Here is a 21654-nt window from a genome sequence, read left to right as displayed (position 1 = left end):
AAATACCCTGATCAGGGCATCTCTCACTTTGTAGGAGTGAGTAAAAGCAGGCTTGTATATCTCACTGGAAAATGTACAGGGGGAGGCATCTAGGACAGATTTAGGGAAGACAACAGTGAAAGCAATAGGAGCAATCTTCCACCCAGTTTCCAGCTATCTCAACGATCAGGAGAGAGGAGTAAAGAACACTCTAATACTTACACTGAAGTTGAAGCAGTGTGCTTTATCTTGGAATGAATAACTTTAAGTGTGGCTGCCCGGCCACTGATCTATGCTCCATCTTGTTCAAAAATGCATTAGCAAGGGATTTTTCCTGGGCTCGTAATTTCAAAGATTTTTCCAATAGCTTCCTGGCAGTACTCTTGTAAGGCAGAGATGCAGTGGAATTAGAATTCCTCTGGAGTCCTCTGTTTTCCATCCTGCCTGCAATTGTTTCCAGTCCCTCCAGCTCCCTCTACTACTCCCTCAGTTGTGGTGTGGCAGGAACTCCGCCTGTTGGTATGGTGTTAGTATTTTCATTGCATGCATGAAAGCAATCTCTGTGCCTAGTGGTAATACTCATCTGCCCAGAAATAAGCTATTGAGAAGCCACCCCTAAACAGAACATAGCCAGGATGGAACAGTACAAAGAGGGTAAGGATCATTTGAATCTGAAAGTCACCAAATCCAGGCACTGATGTTCCCAAGATTTTATGCAAAAATTCCCTTGAAGGGATTCAACTCAGACTCTCTTATTTTAAATTTACAAACAATGGTAAGAAACTTAGCTACATAGATTGCACATCTAAAGCATCAATGTAGAACAAGGGAGACGGATGCTTATAGGAAATCAATCTGGCAACATAAAATCTCTTTCTAAATTTGGGGTGGTCTTGCCTGATTTTCAACCCCGTCTCTCATTGCATTGAGTGTGTACTGGCTCATGTGATTATAGTGATTGTTTTATTTGCTTCCATTGGGTGAACTACAGAAGGCAGAATCTGCTCTTATGCATCTTTGCCTCCCTCCATGCAGCACTCTGAATTAAAATGAGTTGAAGTGGTAGCTTGACAACAGAGGAAGCTATAGAAAATATAGAAAAGCAGGTAGAAAAAGGCAGCAAACCCAGTTAAATGGAAAAACTCTACTCCTAAAATTATGAGGGACATAATTAGGTAGAAAAGGGTCGAGGGTAAGAAGTACAGCTAACATTTATTGCCCGTCAGTGCTATGCTGGGCACAGCTGCAGGCATTTAACATATAGCAACTATCCTCATTTCATAAAGCACATACTATAATTGGGAAAGATTTCTGGCCAGAATGCTCTGAAGTTGTAGTACTTAAAGAGTTAAAAACCTTAGCTTTCTAGAAAACTTGGCTATTGAAAAGGATTCATTCTCTAAGGGTTTGAACTAGAATTTCATGATGTGATGTTACTAAGACAAGACCAGGAATTTTGACATAAACTTAGAGCTCATATAAAGGAGAGTTGAAAACAACCCCAGGTATCATTGATCTCATTTAGAACATAGGTATTGAACACCCAATCTAAGGAAAACAAATCTTGTAGCTATAAACTCCTAAGAACATGCTAGAATGAGTGTGCGTGTATGTGTGTGTGTGTGTATGGTCTGTATTCTTCATGAAGAATACCTGCTAATTTTCCTGTATGCAACCAAGAGCTTAAGGATACTAGGCAGCTTGGAAATTTTGGCAGCCCAATGGGAGTCAGAGCTTATGCTCTTGGGAAGAGATCCTTACCTCCATTTTAAGAATATTAGTTCCTACTGTAGTTGGTGGATGCATGGGTTTTCCAGTTTGAGAAATCAGATGGAGACCAATAAGCTAATGCCAGGGACTCTGGAAAGGAGAGGCCAGTTTTCCTAAGAGTCTCCTGGGTTGGACATACCTAAGAAATGTGGCAAATTTTTGCAGCAAATCTCAGGTGAATTTTCTCTTTGGAACAAGACTTTGTTGAAAAAAACACAGGAAGAAAAAAAAAAAAAGAGACCAGGTGGAATCTCTAGTTCCTACCATTCTCATCTCCTTAAGTGCAAGGATTTAATCTTGTAGTTTCTTCGTATAACTGAACTACAAATAACAAAAACTACTGGGGAGAACAGGACACAGACCACAAGTAGGAAACTTCTATTGGCAATGTGAGAGATGTGAACACAGTTCTGTGTCTGAACATAACAAGAAATAAAACACCACTGAAAAGTAACCAATGTACTCTCTATGTTATGGGCAACTATAACAACTACGCATTTAGGAGAATTTATATCCCCTGGAAGCCTTTTACAGGGACTAGAATGATACTAGTTAGCATTTACTGAGCACTTACCAGGTACATTTATGTGAACTATTATGAGACCACTTCATAGACGAGGTGGGCAGAGGGGCTAGGAACTTGGTGAAGGTAACAGACCAGCAAGTGCCACTGCCAGGCCATCTGCTCCCACAGTTTGGTCACCCAACCCCTACACTATTGCCTCTTTGAGACTTTCATTTCTCATAAGATTACATTCTGTTTTACAAAGAATACTAATTTATAGAAACCCTACATTTAAAAAAATAACTCTAATTCATGCTGGTCTTCCAGAGCCACAACCCAGGTTCACCATGGCCTCCTGGAGCCCCAGACCTTTCTTCATAAAGCTAGGAGTAGCATTTCCATGCCCTCAGGCCTCGGACTGAAGGGAAGATCTGATCAGGTTGTATGTAGCTTGGCTAGTAAGCATAGTAAGCAGTATGAGTGCCTTCAGAATAAACTCCTCACAAGAATCTTTAGGGTCTGGTCCCCACCTTTCCTCTCTCTCCTCAATTCTTGCCACTTCTCCCTTTGTATCTCACACTCCAGTGATGCCAAATGCCACGAGTTCCTTGTGGATATGAGACTTTTCACTCTCCTGTGTCCATGTACATGGTTTTACCTTTTTCTGGATTGTGTCTTCCCCTTCCCTCTGTCTACTTTGGGGCTTCTAATCACTATTCAAATCCTTGCTCTGGCTCCATCTTCTAAGAGCCATTCAGACTATGTCCCCTGCCCCCACCTCCTTCCAGGCACACCTGTCCACTCCACCTTTCCACAGGCTCCATATCTGGAACGCATTTCTATTGTTGCCTAGAAATGCCCTGTTTTGTTCTTGTCTCTCCAACTGGAATATACTAAACGCCCACAGGCAGGAAGATTAGTGCACTTGGCACAGGTGTGATACCATGACTGACATGGAATTTAATAAAGTTGGCTGTTTATATATGATATTTTTACCACTTCACATTCTGTAGAATTTCCAAAACAAACAAAAACCAAACAAAACAAATATTGCATGTTATTCCACAGAACTCACATGCAATTTTTTCCTACTAACAGATATCACAATCCAAGCATACCAAGTTGGCTTTAGCTGATAATCTCTCTGACACTTTATCCCATTCCAACAAACTTTAGAAGGTATTTTACCTTTGCTGTTGCTTCACCTTCACTTTTCATTAAAGAAAAGTCCCAGGCATCTCACCTCTGTAAAACCTTCCTTGGGTGGAAAGATGCTCAGGCCCTTATGCCAAACATTTTTCCACTTTTCAGAAGAGTGCAGTAATTTCTTTGTAGTCTTAGTCTGCTTCTGATTTACAACTTATGTGCTTAAGGTATCATCAACAGTTTTAATAATATTAAGTTCAAATCTTCATTGAAACTAATATGACCATACATGGGTGTATATTTTTAATACATCTATAACTTATATAATGCATTTTTAATCATTAGAAATATGATGACTTTGTTTTTCACTTCTAGGTGTATCTGAAGATATGTGTACAGTCACAGCACAGAAACGTTTTAAAGTACAAGTTGCCCCTTACAGTAACTCAAATCAGGCACATGGAGCTCTGTGTGGACTCTTCTTTGCCAGGAGACTGTGAGTGGGAAGGCAGCACATGGACGGCAGGTACTGCAAAACTTGTCTGGTGCTTCTGCTTGTGGAATTTACATGCACAATGTTTTGTGTTCCAAAGGAAAACAATCCACACAATGCTGTCTTTCCTGCTTACTGACTATTTCCTACTTGTCCTTGTTCCTTATAATCCTTGGAAACATACAAGCATATGTACAGTTTTAGGTAGTCTATATAAAATAGTCTATTTTATGTTTAGCTATTTTCGTTGTTATTTATTTAACTAGTCCCCTATTAATGACATTTGTTAATTTCTGGTTTTTCATATTAATAGTCAGTGGTACATAAATAATTGTTGGTTGGTTGATTTTTTTAAAAAATAAAAATACTATTTTTTAGAATAAAAGCACAGAACAAGATTTTAATGTTCTGTATAGAATGTATATAATAAAGTTGCATTCCAAAATGCTACACTAATTTATAAACCTCCCCAAACTGTACCAGATTCATGCCAACCCTGGCAGTCCTGGGTTTTATAATTCGATTTCCACTTACCCCCAATTTAATAAATATAAAATGACCTCTAATTGTTTTAATGAGATTTGACATTTTCCCATGTGTTTATTTACTATTCTAAGCCACATAGAACTTAAGGCACAAGATAATATCTAATAATACTGAATGAATCACATGAACAAATTGTTTTATTTATATTTTCATTATATAATAATAAGCTCTATGAAATACGGAACCAGTAATCTTTCTACCTCATATCTCATTTATATCTTCTCTCATAAATATGATTCTCAAAAGAGTGAAAAATTAAAAATTTATATAAAATTTTATCATCAATCTTTTATATAGGTTTATGCATTGACTATCAGAACTTTAAAAATTACCTGTAGATTAAACAAATTGCAAATTCCTCATCAGTAATAAATTAACTTAAATGAAATTATTATAGTAATATATTTTAAGAACTAGTATATGCCATCCATTTCCCAAGGGCATCATTGTAATATCTGTTAGGCAACACTACAAAGCCAAGAGGAATTAGGTTGAAAAGTGAAGTCTAGGGGTTCTCTGGAGGGATAAAAAGTGGAAAGGGGAGGGTGTGTGTGGGAATGACCAGCTACTTCGTGGTGGTGTGCACAGAGAGCCTTCTTTGCCTTTTTAGAAAAATTACGGTATTATCAAAGCTTTGACAGTCAGTAGTCTTAGAATCTGCCTGTTTCACTGATACCAACAGGGTACATTTTTAGAACAGATAATTTCTGTCTTTGTTCCTTAAACACAAACATTAATTATTCCTTTGTTTTCAACAAAACCGTGTCTTAGCATTACAGACAGTTAACAACTTAAGATAAGGTTCTGTTCCAAAAATGAAAAACTATTTATATATAACTCAAAGCATGTTTTTAACATCAAAACAACTTTTATTTGGAAGTTGGGTTCATGGGCTGGCCCACAGGAACTTGTTTAATTGATAATATATCTGACTAAACTACTAATTATAATTTTTCAATTACATAAAATTATTCTTTCCAACATTTCTTTCCCAGAGGAAGATACTTTTGTCGAATCCTAAATGCTGAGAATCCATGGAATGTCTCAGCAAAAGCCCCAGAGGATACTTCATAGGCAGAAATGGAAACCTACTTCTGGACTTAGTTGTGGGATAGAGAGCTAATATGTCTGGAGAGGGAAATGTATCAGTCTAGTTAATACAAACAAATGATAGGTTAGAGAACTTGGGGGATATTTATAAGTCAGCAAGACAATAGGAAAGCTGACAAGGGAGAAGACTGCCTAATATTTACACTCCCATGAACATAGGAGTGTGAGCCTGGAAGGCCACTGGAGTTTGACTGAATACAGTAGAAGGAACACCAGGCACCAGTCCAGGTTGCCTTGGGAAAGGGCCCCTTCCTCATGTTATGATTCTATAATAAGAAAAGGAGCATTTAAATGAAGTACATAGTAATCATGGGTGAGCAATAGGTGTCTAGGGTGGTGCTCGGCAGTGGGTGCCTTAAGGGGTGGGTGATTTTTGCATTAGTGCAGTGGACAATGGATGTGTTCATGAATTGGAAAGTGTGGATTATAGATAAAGCCATGAGCCAGAGTGTTTGAGAACCTCGCTGGTATTGTAACACCTGCAGACTCTCCCAAGGGCTTGTTCAGAGAGTTCAAGGATTTACTAGTGCCTATACTTTCTGACAATGCAGCTTGGAAGGAATCCCCCAACAGAAGCAGGTAGATAAGATAATACATTGGAAAGCCAAAGAACCTTAAAGTCAGCATAAGAGAAAGCACAGTAGGATGCATAAGAGAGATACCCTCAAATAAATTTCTTCATAGTCCCAAATTAAAAGAAACAAAAGTAGTTGATCCTAGTAGGCAGAGGGTGCGGTCAAGTTTCATTTTAGTATACATATTTTAAACAGTGTAGTACTGAGAGTTGTGTTTAGTTCCAATACTTCAAAATGTACCTCTAAATGCACTGATATCCCCATAGTGCACTTGTAGTACGAAGTATTTACTTCCAGTCTCTCCTCCAACTCTGAATCCAACACCTAGATTTACAAAAGATGATAAATTAACATTTTAGAAGTGGAGTCTCAAATGGAGTTAATCTCAGATTGCTGATCTGTGAAATCAAAAGGTAAATACAATCACATATCACGTATGAAAATGAAAGTAAACTAGGGATTTACTGAAAATTTCCAATATAATCTAATTCCAATATTTCTAGTATTTCTAATATCAATCCTTCTCAAAGCTTTGACAGAATTCTATACATAGTTCCCACTTCAGAACCAGAGTAATTACTTATATAGTAAGAGGACAATTCAGTCATTTTGAAAGAAACAGAACAAAACAAAACAAAATTTTCTCCCTGATTATAGAACAGACATACATGAACCCATTTTCTCCCTTCATTTTGTATATATTCACATTTATTTTTATTTGCTCATTGAATAGAGGAAATAGACTTAGGAACATCTCAGAGGAATTATTTTTCTTTCCATATGAAAACAGGTTATCTACAAAAATGTTATTGAGGAAACCATTACCAACTAGATTACAAAGTCTAGTATGTCAATAAATTTTTGGACTCTGAAGGGTTCCTAATAGTCTTATGATTAATAAAGTTGGCTAGTAAGCTAAAAATTATCTACAGAGAAAATATGGACTGGTGAAGAAATTTTTTTCTATATGCTCTACTAATGGATCTTTAAAATGTCATCAAATTTATGACAGACCCCCTTATTAATTTCCAAACTTGCTTGGTAGTGGCTGGCTGGTAAACTACAGAGAGGACTCCAAGGCTCATTTGAAGCAAAGCAAAACAGATATCAGTCAGAGTGACATAAGTTAGAGAGGCAAGAGGGGGAGTTGTACTTCACAAGATGTAGTCCCGACACACGGCAGACCTATTCTGTAGCAGAACCGCACATTCACTTTGACATTAAGAAGTGTTTAAGCAACAAAAGAGAGTCTAGTAATTCACTCACACATTGGAGGCTATGAACAGTTTTAGAGGTGAAGTCAGAAAGCCAGCTGAGGTTTGGCATCATATTAAATACTCAGGTTCCAGGACTATTAAAAAAATCTGTTTGCTGAAACAGCAGTTTATTTAATTCCTAGCCCTCTTGGCTCTCAAAATGCTACTGCTGTCAAGAACCAATGTGCCTTAGGCCCAAGGTGGCCTGAGGTCAACTTGGTTGCTTTCTATCTAAACTGCTGTGTGGGCAAATTCCTTGCCAAAGAGAGGCCGAGCAAGAGTAACTACCTAAACAAAAACTTTCTGGTACAAAGCAGGTGATACAGGCACTTTTTTAGTGTAAAACAGCAGAACAGACTATTGTCACCAACTGTTGGAAAGGACATACAGTAAAAAGTACTTTGGAATCAGAAATTAAGCAGTTTAATATAAGACTATCCAAGAGGCCTCAGGATTACCTTCGGGGAGTCTGGTAGGGGGAGCATTTCTTGCCCAGGCATACAAAATATTGGCTTTATCTGCACAGGTTCCTTCATCACAAAACCTGAAAAGAAAAAAAGTAGCTATAAATGAAGATGCAAGTAGTAAATGTATAAATTACTCACCACGGTGGGGGTACCGGGGAAAATGTATGACAACAAAGTAAAATACTACACGGATATTTTATCACTGTAGTCATATCAGCTTGAGGATCTCATGATGACTGGAGCAAAGAATATTTTCGATGTGAAAAAAGCACATAAAAAGGAGATTTTATTTGTTTGTTTGTCACCCAGTGTAAAACAATCCTGTGATGTAGAAACACAGTTTCTAATTCAGTACATTCAGATGTGGAATGTATGCTATGCAATCAGGTAGAAAAATAGGCATCACATAGAGATTCTGAATAAACCAAGGCTAATGCAGAAGAAATTTAGAAGTGGACTGAAAGAAACGTCCACTTTGGGGATTGATGTTAGCAAGTCTCCGGCTGTTGCAACAAACAGTATGTGGTGCCTACACTCAGCAGGGTGAACAATACAAGTATACCCCACTTAAAGGGTTCTTGGTGTTATATATACACATATGACTTTTTAAAAGTTTATGAATATTGGTTGTGTCTTACAGGTTATTTCATGCTGTGCAAATCACTGTATCTTATTGAGCTTCAGTTTTCTCTCCTGTAAAATGGAGATAGCTATACTTACCTCACAGAGTTGTTCAGTAAGTCAAATGAGATATAAGTGAAGCACTTTATAAACCTCAAAGCATAATACTGAGGTAATGCATCATTTAGCAAAATGTTCACATTATCTAAAGATTCACTGTTGGGAGGCAGGGTTGGATGGTGAAAGGAGCACAGGCAGAAAGACATAGCTGGAGTTGAGTCCCGGAACTTCCCCTTAACAGCTGTGTATCCTGAGCATGTCTATCAGCCCTGGAAGGCCCTTCCTGAATGGAACTGCTCTGCTTGGGCTGCGATGCTGCAGTAACCAGCACACGGGTAGATCCAATCTCATAAACGGTAAGTTGCCTGGCCCCAAGCCACATGCATTTTTCCCTTCATTACACTATATCTCTTAGTTTGTTCTGTTATAGAATTGGATTTATTCAACATGCCATTAGGTGACATTTTTATGCTGCTTTTGTAAATTTGTGTTTTGAGTAATTAGCACCAAGCAAGGTCAGAGTCAAGAGTTCAGGCAGATCTGAAAGGTTTGAGGACTATCAAGGACTAGGACAAGCACAGCCTTCTTGGGCAGGAGGTCGGCTCACACCTCCTGCCCAAGGAGGAAACGTGCCCTTGGCCAGGAGGGGAGCAAAGGGCAGACTGTGGGGGCCTCCTAAAGAGGCTAGACATGGAGGCTAGAAACCTGGAGAGCAGTCAGGTCACGAATGAGTAAACTACTAGTGAGGAGAACCTTCAAACTCAGAGGAAGGGACTCCTAACGTGTGTCCTGCCTGTAGCCAGGACAGGCAGTAAGTGCAGACAGCTGTTACCTGTCTGAGTAAAGGGGTGAGGGGCCAGGCACCAGGCGGTCTCCATAAGGTATGTTCAGCAAATATTCTTGCTTCTATAAATCAGTCTGCAGAAAGAAATTGGGTAATGTGCCATGTAAAACACATCAGCCAGTGGTTTCTTACTGCTCACTGTCAAGAACAATATACTTATGGTGACGGATCATTACCATGTGAGACTGGTGCACTGAACAAATGTCTGTGATGCCCTTGTGCCAAGTGTGCTGAAAGGCTTAGGGTATTGGACAGTGCCCAAAAGTAAAATTTTCCTCCTTGGCCTCATGCTATAACAGTTTAAAAAATGAGGTTGTCAGATGTGATGAACTTTGTATCTCACTGCTGTCAGCTACTAAAATTTAAAGATCTGCATGACAATTTTCATAGCTTTCAACCAAGATCATAAATATACAGTGTCTAACACCAATGTGTTGACAGTCTTAGGTTAAACAAGATAATTATTCCCTCTGATATGGAAGTCAATTCAGGGTGTGACTAGTGAGAAACCAGAATGAAATATATAATAGAGAAAACTGGTTTAGTACATTTTTCTAAGCAACATATTTGATTATGTCACTTGCTGGCACAAAATCTTTCAAATGTTTCCCAAGAATAACATCAAAATAAAATCCAAACATTGTAGTGTAAGGTCTTGCATGATCTGGGAGCTTGTTATATCTCTGGGGAAAAAAAGACTTTTTAATCACACCAAGTGACTGCCAGTTTCTGATCACACTCTTCTCCACTGTCCCCTTTGCCCAGAGAACCCCTTCCTCGACTCTCTCCCTGACTAGCTTACCCCTCTCACCTTTTCCTTCAAGATTCCGCTCAAGTCTTTCTCCTCAGGGAAGCTTTTTCTGACCCTCACCCTGTTCAACTTCTATTCCTTAACTGTAGCATTCATCCTAAGAATCCGCGTATTACCTCCTCTTCAACCAGGCTGAGCACACTGAAGTCTGGGGTCATATCTTTCACTCCACACTCCCAAACCCTACAACTCTGCCTGGCATTGAGTAAATATTGAAGAACTGTTTGATGAAGTTAGCTGCTAAGTACATTTTTAGTTTTCATACACAAATTCTTAAAGAATTGAATTGGCCTAAATTTGGTTGTACTGTCAAGTATAAAAATTTTTTAAATTAGTCAAGAAGTTTTAATGAAAACATTAAATAACAACACATTTGACTTATTACTTGCCTGGTATTTTGTACAAACAAATTTATATTCATTCTTACAAGAATACTGCAGGTAGATTTCACTTTACAGCTGAATAAGCCCAGAGAGTCTAACTGCCAAACGTCACAGTAGAGCCATGATTCAAACCTCTGGCTGTCACACTTCCTTCTGTCTTGATTTGTGAGAATGATTTGTAGGCAGGGAATGATATTTGAAGATAAGCTTTGATGACAACTATTATATGTGAACTGCATTGCAATATGTGCAGGTAATTCTAAAATCAAATTCTACCTAAGTTCTTCTGACTTATGTGCAAAGAGACAATGGTTTTATACTTAACTCTCTTATCAGTTCTGGTAAAAGAATAGCTTCACAAGCAAAACTTTAATTTTTAAAATCCTGTTTTATGATTTTTTAAAATAATGTGCTAAACTCAAGACTGAGTAAGAAATGACTCACTGGAGGGAGCTGGAATATTGAAACTAACCCTGAAACGTCACGAATGAGAGGACTAAGTGAAATGGAAAAACAAGAGGCCAAGAGAAGCGGATCCTATCATGCAGGGGTGTCAAACTCACGTTCACTGGGGGCCATATCAGCCTGGCAGCTGAATGTGATTTCAACCCCTTAACAGTTAAAGAGTAGTTACATTTAAACAGTCCTAAAATGATTTTGGCCCTTTGAAGGCAACCACCAGGCTGATGCGGCCCCGGTGAAAATGAGTTTGACATCCCTGGTCTAATGGATAACACAAGAGAGTGGCAAAGAGCATTGGGATAAAATCCCTGCACCTCTTCATTTTCAAATTTCCACTTCCCATTTTAAATGGAAATAGCATCATATTTTCTCCACATAAAAGGACTGACAGGATAAAGTTGATATGGTGTGTTTTGGCTTTCCAAAAGGGTCCCACCAAAATAGGATTTTTACTGTCTTTATTAATAAGAAGCGTCTTAAGGTTAGGAAGCAGGGTAACCAACCTTGATCAGTGGCTGTTGTAATTTCAGGCCTCATCAACCAGGTTCCTTATTCTTACAGCAGCTTCTCCTAAAGACTCCTCCAGATTAAGCCAATTAATTGTGAAAAAATTCACACAGCTCCCTTGTGGTTTCTTAGTATTCATTGCAAAAATGATGAGAATTAACATTTGAAAATAGAACTATTCTGGATTCTTAAGCCTTTGCTGCAGAACCTTTTCACCTCGAAGCCATGGGGAAACCATTCAGATGGCATGGATATTTTTAGACTATGCCAAGAACTGAAAAGTGCTAGCCTGTCATTTTGAATTATCCAAATAAAGTTAGATTGACTGTTAAAGTATTCTCTGGTTGTATCTGTTAAAGGCTATTTAAAATCCGAGTTTACTCAAGGAAGATCAGAACTTATACTCTGTGTTAACTGTTGAATGTGAGAGTACTGTGCTATAAAATTGCCATTCTACTTAACATAAACACTAGCCCTGTAAGGAAAAAAATAATGTTCAAAGTCATGTAATGTTTGTTTCTGTTGAAATTCTCAAAATGGTTACAACCATGACATTCTATAAAGTTGACATGAGTGTACAAGGAATTGGTCAGTTGCTAAGGGACTCCTCTCAACACCTAATCTAGGCACCAAAAAATTAGCCAAGAAATATGATCTTTGGTGACTAGAAGTTAGAACAAGATGCCAAGTGTGTTTTAATGATGATCCTTTATACTGTCTTGACATGCAATATAATATGAATCTATTACAATATTAAAGTAGAATTAGGAAATGAATTCAATTAATTTTAGCCTAGCAAATATTTATATCTAAACTTTGCTACTATGCTCCAAGACACATTTTACAGTGCTTAGAACAAGGAAAAGAGGACATTTTAGAGATTGTATTGTTTTATTTATACTGACAAGGATGGTATGTATGCTTAACGTTAGTAGTTTCTTATGGCAGAAGCAAAGAAGGGATGGCAGAAGGCAGGCTGTGCATCTTGCTGCACAGTGCATGGAGGATGGGAGTGGGGATATGAGGGTATGGAGAGGCTGCAGAAAGGCAGCAAATGCGAATACCATTCTAGTCCAAGGATCATTACCATCATGAGGGAGGCAAGGATGCTTTAGTAACATCACCTAAAAAAAGTCATTTAAATGAGTAACTGAGCAGGGTGTTTCACATACAGGCTTTTCTCTCTATATATTTATTTATATATTTTAGCTCTTTTCTCTTTCCCCTCATCAGCACCTGTAACCCTGTGGAGATAGTGGCTTTTAAAAAGACACAGCAGGTGGTTAATAAATAGAAGCAGTTGAAAGAGATTTCAGCTAAAGCTTCACAGAATGATAAAGCACTACTGCTTTATCTGGAGAATGATTCCAAGTTAGAACAGCTAGAAATAGCCTCATTTAATCAGCTGGGATTTGTCTTTTTGAAAAAGATCAAACAACCTACAGAAGCTATATTTGGTTTGTAAAGAGTAGTTGGTCATAATAAGCATCATTAGAAATAGTTTTCAAATCAAATATTAACTACCAAGCCTAAACATAATTTTAGCTCTGCATAGGTCACTCCAAAGGTACAAGGCAGGATCCATAACAAGCCCCCTCACTTTAATCACAGAATGCTGCGAACACAGTTCCGAGGTGGGCAGTCGTACACTGCTGTAAGCCTTAAGTCCTGTGCTCAGCAGAATAAAGGTGCACAAGCCTAGGCAACCTCACATTACAAAAATACCGTGTTCCAGAATTACCCCGGATGCCAAAACTATTTATATGAAGAAAATATGACTTTCAAATCCTGGAACTCTCTGTAGCTAACCATTCATTATTATTTTTTATTCAATTGGCCATAAAATCCATTCAGTTTTCCATAAAATAAAAGACGCATATTTCATTTTCACCACTAACTTTATTGATTTGGATATTTTGAGTATGTTGGCTACCTCCCACATGGTGTAACGTTGATTGTTTTTAACTAATGTCTCCATTTGATTGCTATCAACTTCATTTGGTCTAGGGAAGTGGGCATGGGGTTAAGGTGGTGGTTTCTGGAAAGATTTCATTCATCTAGAAAAAATTTATTGAAGGATTATTACCATGCACCAAGCACTACTTTAGGTGTTGGGGGTGGTGGGGAGAAAATAAACCAGAGCCTTTGCCCTCAGTGACCTCACAGTCTAGTAGCAAGAGACAGACATGTAAACAGTTACTTAACATAAAGTATCACAGGTGCTATAGCAGAAGCCTGAGCTAGTGACAAGAACTTTAGAAAAGTCAGCATAGAGTAAAAGCAATGAGAATGGTTGGGATTGGAAACTGTTAAGAATGGACTCTTGAAGGACTGCAATAGTTAAGGAGTGGAAATAGATAAGGAGTGGAAGGGATGCCAGGATAAGAGAACAGGAAAGAATAAGTATGACCATTCAGATATGTCCTAAGCACTGTGCTTTACCTAAATTATCTCCTTTATCTTAAATTAATCCTCTTCACAACCCTCCATAGGGTTCCGTTACTCCTGTTTTATAGATGAGAAACTAAGGCTCAGAGACTTCATTTGCCCGCAGCTAGTAAGTGGTCTGACAGAAAGTGAACTTAGTGCTAGTTACAGACTTTATGCTCTTCACTGCTGGAGGAGCAAAGTCAGGAGAGACCGTGATGTTATGGAAGCCAAGGTAGGACAGAATTTAAAAAAGAAATAAGTAGTCGCCATGACAAATGCCACAGAGAGATCAAATAAATGAAAGATTATCAAGAACCTGTTGGATTTTGTAATTAGAAACTTTTCCTAAAAAATTTCATTAGCAGTAGAAGTAGGAGAACTAATTAAAGTAGTCCAAAGAGCAAATGAGATGTGGGGAAGTGAAGACTTCTTTTCAAGGAGTGTGACATTAAAGAAGAGAGAGGGAAGGTGGAAGTTAGAACTCAGTCAAATATATGAAGGTTGCCTGAGGAGACAAGGTCTTGGATTTATGTCAGTAGCAGTGCTGTAAGGTCAGTGTTGTGAAGCCCAGCATTGAGGGTCAACAATGGGAGATGGAAGTATGGTCTGAGATGTGTATAGTGTGGGGATTGGGTGTGATGGGTTGAGAGGAAAAGAAGAAAGGTCTAGAGCAGGAGTCCCCAATCCCTGGGGCCACAGAGTGGTACCACTCAGTTGCCTGTTAGGAAGAGGCCTGCACAGCAGGAGGTGAGTGACAGGTGAGCAAAGCTTCATCTGTATTTACAGCTGATCCCCAACACTCCCCACCTGAGTTCCACCTCCTGTCAGATCAGTGGTGTCATTGGATTCTCATAGGAGCACAAACTCTACTGTGAACTGAGCTAGCAAGGGATCTAGGCTGCCCACTCCTTATGAGAATCTAACACCTGATGACCTGAGGTGGAGCTGAGGCAGTGATGCTAGTTCTGGGGAGCAGCTACAAATACAGATTATCATTAGCAGAGAGGTTTGACTGCACAGAGATATAATAAATGTTTGCAGACTCATATCAAAACCCTATCAGTGAGTGGCAAGTGACAATTAAGCTGCATCTGGTGACAGGCTAAAAGCCATCCCCCTCCTTCCATCTGTGGAAAAACTGTCTTTCATGTAAGTGGTCCCTAGTGCTAAGAAGGTTGGGGACCGTTGGTCTACCCAACCATGGAGCATCATCATCCAGTAAGAAATCTCCAGCACAAAACTTAGCAAACCACTTTGACATGTTCAGTCAGTCACAGCACCTTCTCCATACACTGTGCAAATCTTTTTTTGCATTTCAGTTGCATTTTTACCTTTCTTGAAAAATAAATCATAATATGCTGAAAATGTTGCTTATTTTCTTCTATCTTCAATATTATAATGGCTACATAAAAATTCACCAATTGTGATTTTTTTAAGTGCACGCTGATATGACAGCTGTCACAATACAATCCAACAAAGTTGTTTTGAATGAAGTTAAAGACAACTAAGCACCACTAGAGGCATCTTATGGGAAAAAAACAAATGAACTTTTTGGCCAACCCAACATTTTTAATTTTTAAAAAAAATTTTCAATTATGGTTGACATACATTATTATATTAGTTTCAGGTATACACCTTAGTGGTTAGACATTTCATAACTTACTAAGCAATCATCCTGATAAATCTCATACCCATCTAGTACCATACATTGTTATTAGAATAGTATTAACTATATTTCTTATGCTGTACTTTACATCCCCATGACTATTCTGTAACAACCTCTTTATTGTACTGAATCCCTTCACCTTTTTTACCAATCCCCTGCTACTCATTATTTTTTAAAAATGTCATCATTAGAGTGAAAAAAGGTAAAATAATATTCATAGAATACATAAACACAATATTTCAATTTCCAAGGTTTTCTAAAATTTGCCATTTTTAGTGGACTGCAGTAATAAAATCTTCATAACTAAATGACTCAGTTTTCACCATCTTATTTCCTTGCTGACCCTAAAAAAGCCCCAAAGAACATCTGCTCACTCATAGCTCCTATTTAGGCAACAAATCGGAGGAACTTAAAATGCTAAGCTTTGGGTTAAGTCTGAAAGCACAAATAAAGTCCAACAAATTATGCTATTGATATGTCTGCTCCGACCTCGGTGCTATTAACTTGCCGTTGGTCCCTAGATGTTTTAACTGTTTCCTGTAAAAGCCTGGGAAAGAAGGTACAGGGGAAGGCCTCTGACAGGCACTGTCGCCTTCCCTACGTGGGCCAGCAGAGCTGCTGCTCTGACACCAGCTAGTCCTTATCTGCATCCTCGAGGGGTATGTAAATTCGGAACTGAGCACCAGGCCCACTCTAACTATAAAGGGACCACCCCACAGTATATTAAAAGGTTCACATCAATGTATTCGATTTAAATGCACATGCATATAATTAACTAGACACATTACCAGTGTGAGCTGCTAATTTGGAATGAGACACAAAAGACTAGATATGTGTAGAGGGAAAAAAAACTTTAAAATTAAAATGACTACATAATGAAAACTGCTTCATGCTGTGTCTACTATTTTTGTGTAAACTTAATATAACTGTAAATATATTTTAATGAACAGTAGAATGAGGCAATCACAAAGAGCAAAGGGGGGCAGCGCAACAGTGAAACATCATCAGAATAGCTCTGTGCCTTCATAATAAAAGTGCTGCCTGAAGACAGGGGATGAATTATAACTTCATAATTTCAGGGGAAATGTTTACTTTATTAGAAACACAGACCTATTTGCCAACCTGCTGGTGATGAATAGAACAGTCAAATGAAAACAGGGAAAACCCTAGCTTGATGCTTTGGTGTTAAAATATCCTAGTGATAGCTTTTTCTTCTTCCGCTAAAACACCTTTATATTCCTGTAAAGATTTCCCTAGACAGTGAATAAGTTCTTGATATTCTTAACCATCAAAAACCATTATAGTTAAAATAACCAAAAGTATCTGTGAAAGTTTGGAAATCTTTTAACTACTGTATGTATCTTAGAGTGAGTGAAGAAGAGATTTGCATCTGTGAAATGAGTGTGATAAATTCCATGACTCAAATATTTAAGAATGCAGGGCTTTTGACATTGATAGATATTTGTTATTAGTATTATAATTCAGGTGGGACAGATAAGAGGCTAAGCAGCTGGAAAACATCTGCTGACTGTTGTCAGGGCCAAGCCCGTGTAGCGCTGGGGGTAGGAAGCAGAGGATGTTTTTTGTGAAGCAACTGAAAAGTTCAACCCATGAAATATACTGCGAGCTCTAACTCTTTAAGACCAATGGATCTTGCTAAATATTGGAGGTTAGAAAGTCTGTCTTCTCTTTAAATGGAAAGTAAGGCTGGATTGTGGAAGTCAGAGTCACTAGAACAGTTTTACTTAATGCATATCTCCGAGTTTTCATACTCAACAGACAACATGTAGATCCTACTTTTAAATATTCAACACTTTGGGATTGGATAAGAAAAGATAAATAACAGCATCAATTATTGTCTTTGTTTCATGGTTATAAAGCCAATTATAACAAGCCTATAGATTAAGTGAAAATGTGGGCTGCCAGACAAATCCTTAAAGTCTATTTAAAATGATATGGGTATAATGTCATTAAGAATTCTAATTACTTAAGGATACAACTGAATGGCAGAACACAGTAGACTTACTGCTTGAAGTGATTCAACCAGAGTACACATCTCCAGCTCCAAATAATGATGCTTTTCGAATCTGACTCAGCATTTGCATGCAACTTATATTCATTTGCCTATGGAATTTTAGAGCTCAGAGGAGTTCTATAAATGATCTAGTGAGAGCCTCTTGATAAAATGAGAAAATCGGGGCCGGTCACATGGGGTAGGTAACACACCCAGGGAATCCATCCAGTGACTTACTGCTCCTACACTCTACTATGTTGCCTTTCCAGTAATGATTTTAGCAAAATAACATGTGTAGCAATCATGTCACTCAAAATTACTGTTTTTCACTTTCATTTACATTTTGCTTTGAATTCTCTTCCTTCAACTAAGAAAATCCTTTAGCTAGACTTAATATCAAAATAGTATATTAAAAAATATATAAACAAATATTTTAAAAACCAAAATAATGTGTTTGCTCTGATATTCCCTTAACATGAGAACAATGAACTAGGCTTAGTTCATTTTGTATATTTTTCTTAATAATTAGAATCATAATATATTTGTGATATTTTATTTTTTTATTCATTCCCTTGAACCAAGGTGAATTGAAAGCAGATTTTTAAAATTCACACTCCTTTTAGCTATTTTTACTCATTTTAATCCAAAGGTAAATTTTGTTAATTTCAGAATAAATATTTTTAAAACATAAAACCCAAAGGATGTGATTTGCTGAATCAGATTCAGAATGGCTGTCAGAGAATAATCTTTTAATTCCAAAATTTTATTTATAAAAATTTACTGAAGAGCAAAAACTAGAATGTTGATATCAAAGAGTAACTGTGATTGGCTCCATTTTTACATAAACTCAATCATGTGAGTGGGGTTCCTATGTGATATACCCCTTTCATAAATAACTTAAGCCTATTAACAAATGCTTTGATGTTACTTGGTCCATGGAGATTTCCACTAATTGCCCTGTGCTTTTAAGAGTTCTGAATAAATATAACAATTGTTTATTGTAAAAATGACTAGAAAGCAGCTTCTGCGTGCCTCGCATCCACCTAATTAACATTTGGATGCTTGGAGAGAGACCTATCAGTCTACATGATTGTGCAGAAATAGGGCACAAAACAGTTCCCTTTCTGATGCAAAGGAAGACACATAGTCATTCTATGCTGTTAAATATGTAACACTGATTCTGGCTATTGGTGCAAAGTAGGCTTAAAACACACAGCTATTTTCAGGGTTCACTGATCTTCTTACCACCAAAGAAGAAAATGAGAGGGAAGATATCAAGCACTAATTATGTTGTAAGTTTCTGGGGGTAGAAAACATATCTATTTATCTTAGAACTTCCCAAGGCATCTGCTGCAGTTCTGACATATAACAAGCATTTAATAGAGGTTTATTGATTGATCATGACATGATATTATGGCTCACCACAGTGATTAAAATAAATTCTAAAACTGCAACAGTTACTTGAATACATGAGACACAGTGAGATGAAATAAAAATAACTGGATTTGGAACCAGACAAACTAGGGCTCAATCCTGGTTGGACACTAACTAGCCATGTAACCTTGAATAGGTTACTGAATCTCAGAGCTTCAGGTTCCTTGTCTGTACAGTGGGAGTAATAATAACATCTGCTTTCAGAGACATTAAGACAAAATGGAATGGCATACACAGGTCACCCGGCACAGTGCCTGGGATAAAAGAGAGCTCATTGAATATGGCCACAGTGCTCTTTGGGTTGAATCATGAACTTAAAAAAATAAACATTAGAGTGTCCATTATCTAAATTTTTAGTGTTTGTGTTTCAAACTGTATGCACCTTGACACGCTCTCTATGACTGCAGACATGTATTTCTTAAGTCAATGTTGAAGACTGATGGATGTGTTCCACAGCAGACTAAGTAACTGATAATTAAAACATGGTAACTACTTGATATGAAAGAACAATGTTCTTTTCTAACAAGGAAATATTCTGCCTACATATGAGTCAGTTGTAAAATACTTGCACAGATGCACTTTGCACTTGTAAAAACACACATTTTCTACCTCCCTTTGTACTATGAGCCCATCATCCCTTACCAGTAACTTCCAGTGGAAGAAGGCATATTGCATCCAAAAAGTAACATATGATGGACAGTATCCATGCTGGCACGAGGCTTGAAGTCGACTGTTAAGAGAAAATAATACATGAATGTGAATGTAAGTTATACTTCTGTGCACAAATGTCTCAAAAGACTATTCAACAGTTGTGTAACTATTCATTAGCTATGTAACAAAGATGTTTTGATGGTCTTAGGACAGAATGCCCTGGTTGTATAACTTGTCCTATTCCTTAAGATGAGCATGTTTTGATCATTTAATTTAGTATGATAGTAAATATTACATAACAAAAAGAAAATAATGAATTAGTAGGCTGAAACTACACATATGACATCTGGCTGGAAAAAGTCCAGGCATTGCTAATATAATGAGAACAGTTTGTGTGACATTGATGTAAACTGGCAGCAAGGAGAGAGGCCTGGAATGCGCATGTGTGAACAAAGATGACTTCGCTGTACTAGTCAGTGGGGGTGCTAAACACTGTTGAGTGAGCATGTGTATTGTGTGGCCATCACATTCAGAATAAATGAGCAAGTAGAGCAATGACTCTCCATCAGATTTTGCGTTGAGCTCGAACATTCCTCTGTGGAAACTACTGGGAGGATTGAGAAGGCTGCAGCTATGGGCAGCTGGTGACTGGCAGCTTCATCACGACAACATGCCTGCCCATTCCTTACAGCTCGTGCAGGGTTTTTTGGTGAAACGTTAAATCACCCAGGTGACTCAGCCCCTCTATAGCCCAGATTTGGTGCCCTGTGACTTTCTCTTTTTCCAAAAACTAAAATCACCTTTGAAGGGAAATTTTAGACCATTGATAAGATTCAGGAAAATATAACGAGGCAGCTGATGGAGACTGGGAGAACTGTGTGAGGTACCAAAGTGCCTACTTTGAAGGGGACTGAGGCGTCATTGTCCTGTGTACAATGTTTCTTGTATCGTCTTCAATAAATGTTTCATCTCCTTTTGTCTGCATTCAAAGTGGAGTCCTAAGGGGGAGTCTACCAGTCCCCTTACACACAAACAGCTAAATGGCCCCAAAGGGTTGTAAGTTTCAAGTGTGTGTGAAACTGCATCTTTTAGCTCTCTTTGTCTGTTTGAGAAAATTAATAAAGCTTCATTTATTGCTAAAATATGTGTCTGATGCATGAGTATCTATAAAATAAGAAATGTTCTCCTATAGTACCATGACTGGGAAAATGTGGTTGACGAGAGAACACAGGGCACCTACCGTGAGACATCTTGACGTACAACTTTCAGGGCAAACAAAAAGCACGTCATGTACTGTACTGAAAATAAGAATTTTGAAACCAAAAAACACATCTTGGGATTTTTATACCACCATTTAAAGAACTAACAGAGGATGGCTGGAAAATGGACTTGATATAACCTGAGGCTTTGTTTTTTATTAGGAAAGAACACAGTAAGCCTAGGAGACTGAAGAATATACTTGCAAGGGAAAAATCAAGTGGAAGTTACAACAGTTCACAAATCACACAAAATCATACTGTTACCTTGCCTTAGTTTGTTAGCAAGAGAAACAGAAGGGAGAAGAGGGATTTTGTGTCTACAGACACTCTCAAGCTGAGGGCAGGCTCCCCTTCCTCCCTCCCACAATCTGCTGGCAGAATGAACACTGAAAAAGCCCTGAGGTGGGAGTATCTGGTCTTTTTGTTTGTTTGTTTGGCTTAAATTATATTTTATTAATTATGCTATTACTGTTATCCTGCTTTTCCCCCTGTGCCCCCCTCCACCTCCCTCCACCCAGCACCCCACTCCCTCAGGCAATTCCCCCATATTGTCCATGCCCACGGGTCATCTGTATAAGTTCTTTGGCTACTCCATTTCCAATACCATACTTTACATCTTCATGGCTGTTCTGTGACTACTCATTTGTACTTCTTAATCCCTTCAC

General features: G+C 38.1%; 1 protein-coding gene across 16 annotated transcripts in view; it reads right to left on the bottom strand.

The window, feature by feature from the left end:
- Positions 1–21654, bottom strand: part of PAM (peptidylglycine alpha-amidating monooxygenase) — a 277534-nt gene that overhangs the window by 85616 nt on the left and 170264 nt on the right. For 15 of the 16 annotated variants that reach the window (XM_036020590.1, XM_036020592.1, XM_036020593.1 and 12 more), the window contains 3 exons: positions 19722–19809; positions 7839–7924; positions 6365–6448 (listed from right to left, as the gene is read on the bottom strand). In XM_036020590.1, coding sequence (XP_035876483.1) covers positions 6365–6448; positions 7839–7924; positions 19722–19809 — 258 coding nt within the window. Of the gene's footprint in view, positions 1–6364; positions 6449–7390; positions 7444–7838; positions 7925–19721; positions 19810–21654 lie in introns of those variants that run through there. The other variant, XM_036020597.1, reaches the window with a different exon arrangement.

The sequence above is a fragment of the Phyllostomus discolor genome, chromosome 3 (assembly GCF_004126475.2).
Source record: "Phyllostomus discolor isolate MPI-MPIP mPhyDis1 chromosome 3, mPhyDis1.pri.v3, whole genome shotgun sequence".
Classification (NCBI taxonomy): Eukaryota; Metazoa; Chordata; class Mammalia; order Chiroptera; family Phyllostomidae; genus Phyllostomus; species Phyllostomus discolor.
The sequence above is the reverse complement of the archived record's forward strand: the minus strand, read 5'-3'. Positions and strand labels throughout refer to the sequence as shown.